At 39.8% G+C, this 12,484-nt stretch overlaps 1 protein-coding gene across 8 annotated transcripts in view; it reads left to right on the forward strand.

Annotated features, from left to right (window-relative positions):
- SHANK2 (SH3 and multiple ankyrin repeat domains 2) overlaps positions 1 to 12,484 on the forward strand; it is a 315,835-nt gene that overhangs the window by 83,724 nt on the left and 219,627 nt on the right. For all 8 annotated transcript variants that reach the window (XM_033150235.1, XM_033150297.1, XM_033150242.1 and 5 more), the window contains exon 10: positions 1,411 to 1,477. In XM_033150235.1, the coding sequence (XP_033006126.1) occupies positions 1,411 to 1,477 (67 nt within the window). The remainder of the gene's footprint in view (positions 1 to 1,410; positions 1,478 to 12,484) is intronic.

The raw sequence follows: 12,484 nt of genomic DNA on the forward strand, positions 1-12,484 counted from the left end.
TCCTTCCTGGTCAGTCAGTGCCAGCTCAGACCCCATTACTGTATATACATCGTGCATCACTTTACATTTAACATTGATCCACATTAGCCACGTTGTTCCTTATTGCCTCAGTTTGGAGTGCCTTGCAATCCCTTTTTTTGATTTTGCTCCCTTAATAATTTGTCATCACTAGTAAACATGCCACTTCAGTGCTCAGCCCTAAGCCTAGATCATCTACTATGAAGTTAAAAAGCATTGGTTCCAATCCAGATTCCTGGGGAAATACAGATTCTTACATTCATTCATCCATTATAAGGGCAATCCATTTAGTCCTCCTATCTGGTTTTTAACTGATTAATCTAATATTGTAGTCTTCATAGATTATGAAGATGCTGCAGTCTTCCTAATTTAGCTTGAAAGTCCATGTTGTATAACCTAAGAGTACTAGGTGACTTTGGGTCAGTCACTCTCTCTCCTCTAACCTGCCTTACAGGAACTCCTTATAGGAAAGACAGGTTAAGGAATAATGTTTGCAGGTATTAGCAGAGCCAATTACGATTTCCATCTTGTGAACACACATTTGACTCCCTTTTATTTATTCATCTGATTGCCACTTTTTGTCCCAAAGGGCCACTAAAGCATCATACAACATATGAAATACAATATAATCAATACAAATACAACATAGCAGAAAAGTTTGTCAAACTGAACAGCTTAAAAGTGGTAAATTTTATGATTATTTTACAAATATTCGAGTGGGGAGCATTGTGGCATTTGCAATAGAGATAATCATACAGTATGACAGAGAACATGCTTTTAGGGTGCTGTAGGTTCCAGGTTCAGTTACTGGTATCATAAGTTAAAAAGAAGACCAAGAAGTAGCTGATTTGTCCAGTTGAGATGGGCAAATAGTCTGACCTGGTATAAAGCAGTTTTCAGTGTCCCTACTGTCAAAAACACCTGATTGATCACAATATTTTGCATCAGAACCCAACCAAGTAAATTTCTGCAAAATCTTAATAAGGCCTCCTCCAGTGAATTATCTTTTATTTTGTTTGTGTATTGTAATCCATTACTTTTTTGTCTGTTGATGGAAGAATATGTCAATATTTGGAGGTGTTGTTGCCAACTGTGCTTCTACTGATTCTGTGGCCAACAAACTATTTCTATGAATCACTATTGGGCAACATGAGTCTTATAATGTTAAAATATGCATTTATTGAAATCCAAAGCATCTGTTTTACAGCCAGCATGAATATGAACTGTATGTAAAAGTTTTAAAAAGTAAGGATCAGCAAGGATGTTATACTGGGAAAAATATCTACTTGATATTTGTTTGTATCTGCTACTAGAATTTTAATCACATATAACTTATGGGACATAAGATTTCACCCCAAAATCTTAAATGCACTCTGTTCTCTCATCTTTTAGGTGGCAATAATTGCTGGAAATTTTGAGCTTGCTGAATATATCAAGAATCACAAGGAAACTGATATAGGTATGTAATAAATATATATATCTCAGCATTTAAATTGCGACTTCTAATCAATAAAGTTACTATATTCAATTATGAACCTACATACATACTTGTAGATCAGGCTTCCTCAACCTCGGCCCTCCAGATGTTTTGAGACTACAATTCCCATCATTCCTGACCACTGGTCCTGCTAGCTAGGGATCATGGGAGTTGTAGGCCAAAAACATCTGGAGGGTCAAGGTTGAGGAATCCTGCTGTAAATGATTGTGACCCATGGAGATACCAGATGTTTCCATTTTGTAGTAACAATGGGTAATATCCAATGTTAACCGTACTCAGAAAAGACCTATTAAAAAAAGTAGACTTGTCCCTTGATTTTAATTTATCTACTCTGAGTATGGCTAAAGACTTTCTTCTTTCATTGGATATCCTCCATTATCAGCTGAAATTTAATCTGGGGAGATGCTGTGTCATATTCTGTCATTTAGGCACTACTGTAGAGTAGGGCATGGGTTAGAGCCTACTCTGTAGATGTTACACTGAAGAATGCTGAGGACTGTTTTACTCAATGTTTACTAAGTGGTAGAGCGGAAATGGTTGAAACAGGCTTGTTTCACCAGACCTTTGCAGTTGTGTCCTTTTCCATGTAATGGAGGTTCATGCCACCCTTAAAAGCATGTTTCAACCATTTCCTGTTTTTACAGGAAATGTCCAATATATTACACAGCATCATATGTGCACTTATTTTCCTGTGGGGTGGGAGTTATGAGTGCATGCTTCTAGCTCTCAGGGAACATTTGCTCCCTTAAAGTCACATTAGCTGACCTGGATGCTCAAAAGGACAGAAAGGTATGTAGCTGAGGCCTTTGGGGACATCATAGATCTGCTGCTGGGCTGACAACCATGCTAGGAGTTAGAAGGGGTAGAAGATACATTCTAGTATTACAATGCTCTTATACTATAGTCTGACCGTACTTGGAATTCCATGGACTGGTGATTGCACTTCAGATACACCTCATGAACATTAGGCAGGAACCTCACTATATACAGTAATGCCCTGTCTTACGTGAGTGTTTGGTTCCAAGGGTTTCATGTATACATGGAAATGAGGCAGGGGCAGGGCAAGGTCTACTTGAGGCACTGGCTCTGGAAGTCAAGAGATGCCCTTGCGGGATCTCACAGCCCATTCCAAATTCCCGTGCTAACACCACCATCAGCTCACATTGTGGATAGAGTGACCATAAGGACACAAATCTTAAATTAAACATATAAGTTAATATAAACCCTCCCATTGTCCAAATAGGTTCCCACATGAATTGATGTCTCTATACAATATATTTGAATGTAGCCAGGACAGTGAAGTCTAAAATCATTGTGTAATAGATGGTGGGTATTTATCCTTCTGGGCTTTAATACTTACACTTCACCGTAAGAAGAAGAAGAAGAAGAAGAAGAAGAAGAAGAAGAAGAAGAAGAAGAAGAAGAGTTTGGATTTGATATCCTGCTTTTCACTACCCGAAGAAGTCTCAAAGTGGCTAACATTCTCCTTTCCCTTCCTCCCCCACAACAAACACTCTGTGAGGTGAGTGGGGCTGAGAGACTTCAGAGAAGTGTGACTAGCCCAAGGTCACCCAGCAGCTGCATGTGGAGGAGTGGAGACGCGAACCCGGTTCCCCAGATAACAAGTCTACTGCTCTTAACCACTACACCACACTGGCTCTCAGTAAGGGCCTGCAAAGTCTACATCTGATTTCCATTTGTTAAGCCTTATACTACAGAGATACAGTTTAAAACCAGATGAATACCTGCAAATATCAAGCATTTTGCCAATACAAAATTGATATGAGTAACAACTTCAGACCAAAAGGAATATATCACTAGACAAGCCCTCATCCTATATCTCAAGGAGGTTATTTTTGTGTTTGCATGCATAGGGATGCACTGTTAGATTTCCATTCCTTCATTATTTATCCTTAAAAAAATGTGATCCTCCTTTCCACTAAATGGTACTCAAAGTGACTATCACAACACAAACAAAATATAATTGTTGGCATCCATCTGTCTCAAAAGAAAGTGGAATGCACCTCTGGGAGTGAAAGTGAAACCGCTGCATTAGCAGCACCAAAGTGACTTTCCTGGGGCACAAGTCTGGGCAGTGTATATGGAGGTCCTGGGCTGCCCAGACAACAAGAACTCCCTCTTGGCCTCACTCATGTGGTCCAAATGAAAACAGAGCAATACGTTTGGCACCGGCTTGGCTGCAGGAGTTGCCAGAAGAAGGCATACCAGACACCATCCAACCGTCTTAGTGACTCCGCTCTGGATATGTTTAGGGTTTACTCCTTAGCCTTTTCTTCTCCTGAATATATCCTGCAAGATACCCAGCAGAGGTTTTCCTTCTCCTAGATGGGCTACCTTCTCAGGTTGATGAGCCCCATCTGCCCCTCACTTCCCTCTACAACACATGCAGTAACTGCCTTCTTGACCATTAGACCCACTATTGGTCTCATCCGCTCAATCTGCCAGAGCCTGTCTTTGCATGCAGGGGAAGTCCCTAACTCATCAAGAGTTTGGGAACCATTAGTCACCTTTGCCTGATTTAGCTGGCCAATCAAAGCCATTTCCAGCGTATGGCCATTGTTACATGCTGACAGCTTCTAGGAGCCACAGGTGCTAGGTGAGTGCAGGGTGGGGACCAAATGTGTTCCCCACCAGAGGTACTATCCCTCCTCTAACATCCCATATCCCCTAAATGCAATAAAATGAAGAGTATAAAAAATTAAAAAAAACTTAAAATGTGCCAGGTAAAACCAATAAAAAGAACCACTTAAAACCAGTTCCAACATATATAAAATAGTTATGAGCCAAAGGTTTATCTTAATATTATTTATTTGCCTCCTGGAGAAAGTTCGTTGCAGACAGGACTGTCTGAGCCTCCTTTGGAACCAGTCATCAAGGCCCTTTCTCCAGTTCCACCCAACGTGCTTCAGATGTTGATGGAACATATAGAAGGACCTCTCTCGGAATCATAAAATCAGGCTAAGAACTTAAGGGAGAATGTGGTGTTTCAGATAACCTGGCCCCGAATCATGTAGTGCACTGTGTTTCATAACCACCACTTTGAATTGTGCCTGGAACACGTCTTCAGTATCTGCTGATAATTATCCTCAATTAGTCTTGCATCATAGTCTGCACCGAGGTTTGCTTATACAACAATTAGGTTGTATCCCGGGACACCCCCCCCCCCTGTGTGTGTGTGTGTGTGTGTTGTGTCAAAGAAAAAACACAACCCTGAATAGCAGTTCCTTATCCTAAACATTTATGCAACTCGCAGTACCATCCTGCAACAGGGACATAACATCAAAGGGCCTATTTGAAGGAACTTCTATCCACCCCACCCCCCACCTTTCTCAACAAGCGTCTCCTCTGTTACCTCTCTAAGGCCTCCCTAGGTAAAGAGGTGGGGCTAGGAGACAGGAATACTCCCATTCTGAGAGGCAAATTACATCCAAATAAGCCCCTTGATTGGGGTATTTCATTAGCAGTGCACTTGTTACACCCCATTTCCAGTACTTAATGGGAAAAGGATTGGACTAGAAACCCTTGTCCTATAAGAAATGAATTCTTATATCATTAACACTTGTCAGTTTCATATTTGATCAAATTCTTCATTGGAACGATAAGAGGCAGGGGGAAAAAGATAAAATATTAAGACTGAAAGTCACATTTCAAGGTAATTTATCTTATGACATGATTTGAAAGAACAAGACACCTTTATTGTTTACTGACATTCAGGGAGTGAAAGGTATGCAGTTAATCTGTCACAAATTTCTTTTACACACATTTGTATTTCAAGCATCACACTGAACACAACCTATCACCTTGCATTCTTCAAATCTTACATTCCCAGTAATAAGCTTTTATAAACATTTCTGATATATTGGAGCATTTTCCTAAAATAACTGGGCACTGTTGATTGTTGTTGAGATCTGGAAAGCTCTTACAGTTCAGTGCCTGTACCAATACCATTTTATTTTTGTGTTGAAAACCAACATTGCATCTTTGAACATTGCAAGGCTTTAACAAACTGTCCAGCAGCTAAACCCCATTGATTGACATATATTTGCCCTCTTCTTACTGCAATTAGTTGCAGCATTTTATTTTTATTTATCTATTTATTTTTATTGAAGACTGAAGGGAAAGTAATGGATTAAAAGCTGTGATGAATAGAAAAGTTAATCCCTGATTGTTTTCATCCAGTCTACAGCTGTCTGCAAGTAAATGAGCACAGAAGGTTTAGAAAGCATTTGCTATACAGCTTTTACTATGGCTTCTATAGGATGGAGATACAAAAAACCAGCAATAATATATATAGGAATCTTGAAGGTCTCTTTAAATACAGCTATGCACATATTAAATATGCTGCGAACTGAGAATCCTTTGACTTGGATAACCTATTTTTAAATCTTTTTATTTTGTTTTGCCTTGGCTCTTTGTGGTGAGATGAATTATCAGATGGATTAAATGACATGGGTTGTTCTTCCTCAAGTGAACAAGGTTTGTTTTATCGTTTACCTTCTCCTTCAGCAGCTCTGAAGATAGAAACAAGAGGGGTTTTATTTTTAAATATGAAACACATTGAGGTGGTGGTGTGTGAGTTTTGGGTAGTTGATTAGCAGACTAACTAATACTTGGATACTGTTGCTAGGCTTCAAGTCAGAGTTCTTGTATTCCTCTATAATTATGCAGAGATGTGTATATGTGATGGTTTGTGGGTGTTTTCAAGCATATATTTTTTGTAATTTAATTTTTTTCTGTGTGTGTAGATACCAAATGGCTGCTGAGATTATTCTGTATGTTGTGTGCTTTTAGTATGGCATTTGCTTTGGAATAAAGAAAAGTATGTTGGTTTTCCAGAAATCAGGACAGTCGACATGCTGCATAAAATGAAAAATGCATTTTGTTTATATTCTGAACAAATAGGAAATGGTTTCGTTTATGCCTGTTTGCTTTTCAAGCAGTTATTCTGAAACTGGTGCGATTGAGGTCAATATTGTTGATTCCTGAGCAAGAATTCAAATTAACTGCCTGCCATCTGGTTTAATTCTACCATTTATTTCTGGCTTTTTAAAAAGAACTGTTCAGCGTTGAGGTTTTTTCTTTAAAAAATCAGATTCTTGCAGACTGTTGTATATATTTCAGTTTAAAAAGCAAACAGGTTTAAGCAAATAAAAACCACAAACACTATAGGATCATTAAATAAAAAGGGATATAAATCTCTGACACAGTGAGCAGCATGTGCGAGTGGCTCTATTTTTATCTTGTCTTGCTTAATAGAACTGAAAAGGGGAGCAAGAACAAGCATGCATTGTAGCCATGTTCATTCACCATTTCAGTTATGAGTAATCTTAACCTTTATTCATATTCTACAAAGAATTTCTCATGTAAAGTACATTTTTAAAATAATAACAACCAGAATAATAGTCCTAAAATCTTCATGGTTTTATGTTTAGTGCAAGATGTTATGAATCTAAAAAGTTGTCAGTTTTGTCATATGTGGTTCTTTAAGGATAATCTTTTCCAACTTCTATTTTGAGCCCAGGAATACCTACCCCCCCCCCAAAGTAACATCCATAGGCAAGCACCACCTCAATATCTAAAACCAGTTCTGTGTATTTAAATAGAGTACACTAATGTTTCCAGTTATGTATCAATATAATTATAAACGCCATGCAATTTATTTGGCATGTCAAAACATACATGTTAGGTAGCCAGTCTGGAAATTAGATATTTGTTCTTATTTTGCATAGTAAATTCAGGATTTAAGAAAGGTGCCAAAGTTCCTCTGCACTGTTCATAAAACAAATAGCAAGCTCTCCACGTCCTGTATCATTTATGCTTTGTTTATTATATTTTGAACCTTCCCTTCTTTTGAGCAGCTCAGGGTGGTGTTCATGCTCCTCTCACATTTTATCTTCCCAATAATCCTTTGAGGCAGGTTAGGAACGGTGAGAGTTATTGATCCAAAACCATCCAGTAAGGAGGGATTTTAATGTGGGTCTTTCTGGTCCGTCACCAAACCATACTGACTATCATGTTTTGCAACAATTCATCTCTATGAATTAAGTCTTTACCTTTTTGGCACTTGAGGCAAACCACAAAATGCCCCCTACTTTCGCCAGAGAAGATGGGGTGAGTGAAGATTTATATCAGGAACAAGGGCAGGGGAATCAAATCAGTCTTACCTGACAGTTGAAGTGGAACTCAGAAGATAATTGCAGAAGGGAAAGGGGCCCATTCTGAATCATGCTGGGCGGGGCAGGAGGAGACCAGCAGGGCCTCCTATTTGCTGAGAGGCTGCAGTAGAGGCGGCATTGGGAGAGCGCTGCCGAGGAGGTAGCAGATCCAGCTTCCAAGAGTATGCCACAAACATTGCTGCTACCGTGGCAGTGGCTGCAGCAGCTGGTGATGCCTTCCTTGGAGGCTTGATCTGCTGCCCCTGTGGATCCTGCCACCCGAGGTGGTTGCCTCACCTTATCTCAGGGGTGGGCTGGCCCTGAGTCTTTAGATGCAGCTCCACACTAGTTACCCTTGACCTTTTTCTCCCCACAGAACCCTGTCAAGGGGAGGGATGGTCCATTCCTTTGGTCATGGGAGAGCTGGCAGGCTTAGGGTTTCAGTCAAATGAGATGTGACATGATAACTCCATCAAGTTTAAATGTGGGCTTGTCCCACTTATTGAATGGCGTCCAATTTTTAAATTGGACAGGTGTGCACAGTTGAGGAAGAGCAGGTCCATAATTTTGAGATCCTCCAGGATCCCATGCTGTCTTCTGAGGCATAGGTAGCCTCAGTCATGTGGAGTAACCTCATGATTAAATTATTGTAATGTGCTTTATGTGGGGCTAACTTTGAAGACTTTTTGGGAACTACAGCTGGTGGCGGCAGAATATGACTGCCTTATTGCTGATAGGCTTAATGCAAGCTGATCATATAACACCAATCCTGGCACAGCTACACTGGCAGCCTATTCATTTCCAAGCTCATTCAACATGCTGGTATTGACCTATAAAGCTCTGTACAGCTCATAACTGCAATATCTTTTTAAGCATCTCTCCTGCTGTAAACCTACCTGGGCATTTTGGTCTTAATCTGAGATTCTCCCCTGAGGAAAGTCAACAAGGGAGAAGGCATTTTCAGCTATGGTTCCCCCATGGTGGAATGCTTTCCCTTGGGAGGCTTGCCTGGCACCATCATTTCAATTTCAACTTGTGCAATTTCACCTATTTGCATTTGAAACCTGACTGGTTGAAATCCTGCGATGTATATGTGGCACGGGCATGTAGAGAGAGCCTTGCTTGAGAAGCAAGACAGAGAGCTTAAAAACTCTTCGCACCAGATTTTCCCAGCACAAGAAGAGCTTTCAAGCTCTATCTTGCTTTCCAAGCAAGTTCTCTTGCTTGGCTTGGAATGCTCCTGTGAGATATTTGAGGAACTTGCGTGTTCCCGTGAGATCTCGTGAGAACATTCTGGGGCTTATGGAGGCGGCACACTGGTTCTGGAAGCCCCGGGGGGGGGGGTGTCCAAAGGTTTGAGTACACATGGAACCCTTGGAAGCAAACCCCGTGTAAGATGCAGTCATACTGTATTTGATGGATTATATAAACTGTTCTGTTGTTTATTGATGAAATGTTTTCTGCAGCTTACATTTTCTTCCGTCTTCTGGGTCTGTTTTATAGGTTTTCTAATGGTTTTATTATAAAGCATTGTCTGGTTTTATGCAATGCCTTTGGCTTTTATTTTCTGGGTAAGTTATGTAGAAACTTTTAAAAATATATTTAAATGACTAACAGTTTAAATAAATAATGTTATGGTCTCCCCCATTTTATCTCCTTGCAGCTCCTCTGTCCAGACACTCCTCCCAGTAAGAGTCACTAGAAGTAATGTATTGTGGTCTATAGACCCTTTTATCTCTCCACCTTATGCAGATCATATCTCAGGATCTGCTCTTAACTTGGAGGTTTCACCAGCATTTTCTAATTAGACCATCAGCAAGTCAGCCTTGTAGCTGGCTGCATTACTTTCTCAATGTAGAGCTTTGGCCAAAATTAAATAAGGGTTTTCAGAAGCATACTTTTTCTTAGAGCCTTTGTTAGATTCCGTTGTTGTTACTTCTTACTATATATATGCCTTAGATTAATGATAGAACAATATAGTGCTGAAGCTGCCCCCCCCCCCAAGTACTGGAAAGAATTGTGCAAGAGGGATTTCTGGACCTCCCCCTCCATAACTTATCTCCTTATTCCTTTTGCCCTGCAAAATTTTGTAGGTGAAGAGTCAGTTTAGCCCTAACAGCAATAATAATATGTGTCACAATAGAGAAAAGGCACCAAAGGCAAGGAGATAACTTGTGTATCTCTAAGCGAAACTATGAAAAAAGATGAAACTCAGGAATATAAAGGACGAATAAAAAGCAAGGTCTTTTGGAAAGAAAAGTGTAGTAGCAATCTGAGTAACTTTTTCTCTGTTGTGGCTGTGAAATTGTTTAAATGTCAGCTTGTACAGGTATGGGGAAAAACTTTATTTTGTATGATTGCAATTTATTACAAAATAGAAAGATACAGAAGAAATAGGAAAGAGAGTGAACCACCAATGCAGTAAGCTGAATAAGAAATCATATGTGAATGTGATGTTTGTTCAAGGTATAAAATTATTACTTTCATAAGAAATGAGTTTTCAATACAGATTTATTATGTAGTCTAGGTGTGTGTTGAATGTTTAAAAGGTTTCTGCTGGGCACACAGTCCATCACTGGAAAGTGTTTAAACAAAGAAACACCCCACGAATAGGTTTTTAACGAAATCTTTCAGTCGCAATTGAATAGCTAAGGCTTCTGGCTGCTTACTAAGAGAAAACATCAACCCCTTTTAAAAGGCCCATCAAGTCTCACAGTGAAATTTAAGATGGCAAGGAGTAAAGGTCTGCTGTGAGGCACCAGTTATTTTTATGCTTTGTGATGGTCCACTGACTCCAGAGAGCACAGGATTAGTAACAAAGGAATTTCTGGACTTCAGCTATTTGAGGACATTGGGGCTTTGTGCTGTTCTGAAGTTTCAATTATTCCCTGCAATAATTTATTATGAAAGTGGCAGTGATAACTTCATAAGAAGTAATGAATGTCCCCCCCAACCCGGATTTTTGTTTCCAAAAAAAAAATGGACTTTACACAAAAACAAGGTGAGGGTAGATTTATCAAGAGAGACAAAAGTAGGTTAGGAAGAACAATAATATGAGCTGTATTGTCTACATTTCTTTTGGATCAACAGGGCATACTATGGGAGAGTGCTGTTGTGTCAGGTCCTTCGAGCTGCCCATAGGCGTATTGTTGACCACTGTGAGAACAGGATGCTGGACTAGATGGGCCTTTGGCCTGATGCAGTAGAATGCTTACGTTGTTCTCATATATTTTCAGTGTACCTTTTCAGTGACTTGGTATTTTTATTGGCCCATCTTTGAAGCACAACATTGACACAGGCCTTTAAAATAATAATTATTTATTATTATTTATTCAACTTATACACCGCCCTATACCTGGAGGTCTCAGGGCGGTTCACAAACAAGACCACAACATATAAAATCAAACCAAAAACAATAATCCAATAACACCCCCCCCCCAAAAGAGCCACATTCTAAATGGGTGTTGGATTGCAATAAGATCAACCAAAGGCTTGGTTAAAAAGGAACATTTCACCTGGCGCCTAAAGGTGTATAATGAAGGTGCCAGGCAAACTTCCCTGGGGAGAGCATTCCATAGACGGGGAGCCACTGCAGAGAAGGCACATTCTCATGTTGCTGCCCTCCGGACCTCTCAAGGAGGTGGCACATGAAGAAGGGCCTCAGAAGATGATTTCAGGAACCAGGTAGGTTCATATGGGAAGAGGTGGTCTTTGAGGTATTGCGGTCCCTCCCTTCTTTTGTCAAAAGACCACAGGGCAGGTTACAGCATAGAACACCAATGTCAACACCATAGCATTCTATCCATACAACATAAAAAAATCAAAGCAATTATATAAAACAGTTGTTATAATAATAAATGCATAATAAAATATCATAGTGGTGATATAAAATATCACATGGTGGAGGGGTTTGATGGTCATGGTTTTCTGATCTCAAACATGTAATCATCAATTTGCTGAGCACTGGCGAGAGGATGAGTGATGAGATTGTATATAACAATGCATTTGCTTTAAAGTGAGATATGGAATTTCAAGAACTTTACATTTCCAATACAGGCCATCGGCATTGTTTAGAGGAGATGTCAATACATGAGAAATTCTAGGCCAAGTGCAACCTAAGGCAGCAGGCAGCTGACCCACTGAACACCCAAGAACATACATACTGTATAATTTTCTCCTGTTTCAGATGCCATAGCCTCTATGCCATCACAAATCCTGTTTTGTAAAAAGAAGTGAATTGGGAAAATTATGCAGATGACTATCCCCTGCATCACTTCCTACTGCAAACCATAAGTGATTGGGAAGATGAAAATAGTTGCTAGAACAATATTCACATCAGCTCCAGTGTTTCTCCATGCCTTATTGGAATAGGATTCAGAAGGAAGCTGCCGGTCACAAGAAAGAAATGCCAAGAAAAGAAAGCTATAGTGTGGTGGTACAAAGAGTGAGGCATTTGATTCCGTTGTAATTACAATGTTGAAAACACTTCACATACAATGCATTATCCCATTACAGTCCTTACAGTTAAGTTAGAACTCTTATTGAAGGGTGTTCTACAATTAATAATAATAATAATAATAATAATAATAACAATAACCCTTTAAGGCCCGTCAGCATTATTATCCACAAACTGCAAGTTGAGGAGCCGAGGCTCAGGAAAAAAAATGTGTTTTGCGTGTGCCTACCTAGTGAGATAGGTACCGCTCTGGCGGAAAGGTAAATTTCTGTGTGCTGCTCTGGTTCGCCAGAAGCGGCTTAGTCATGCTGGCCACATGACCCGGAAGCTGTACAC

This window comes from Lacerta agilis, chromosome 1 (genome assembly GCF_009819535.1).
Source record: "Lacerta agilis isolate rLacAgi1 chromosome 1, rLacAgi1.pri, whole genome shotgun sequence".
In the NCBI taxonomy this organism is placed as follows: Eukaryota; Metazoa; Chordata; class Lepidosauria; order Squamata; family Lacertidae; genus Lacerta; species Lacerta agilis.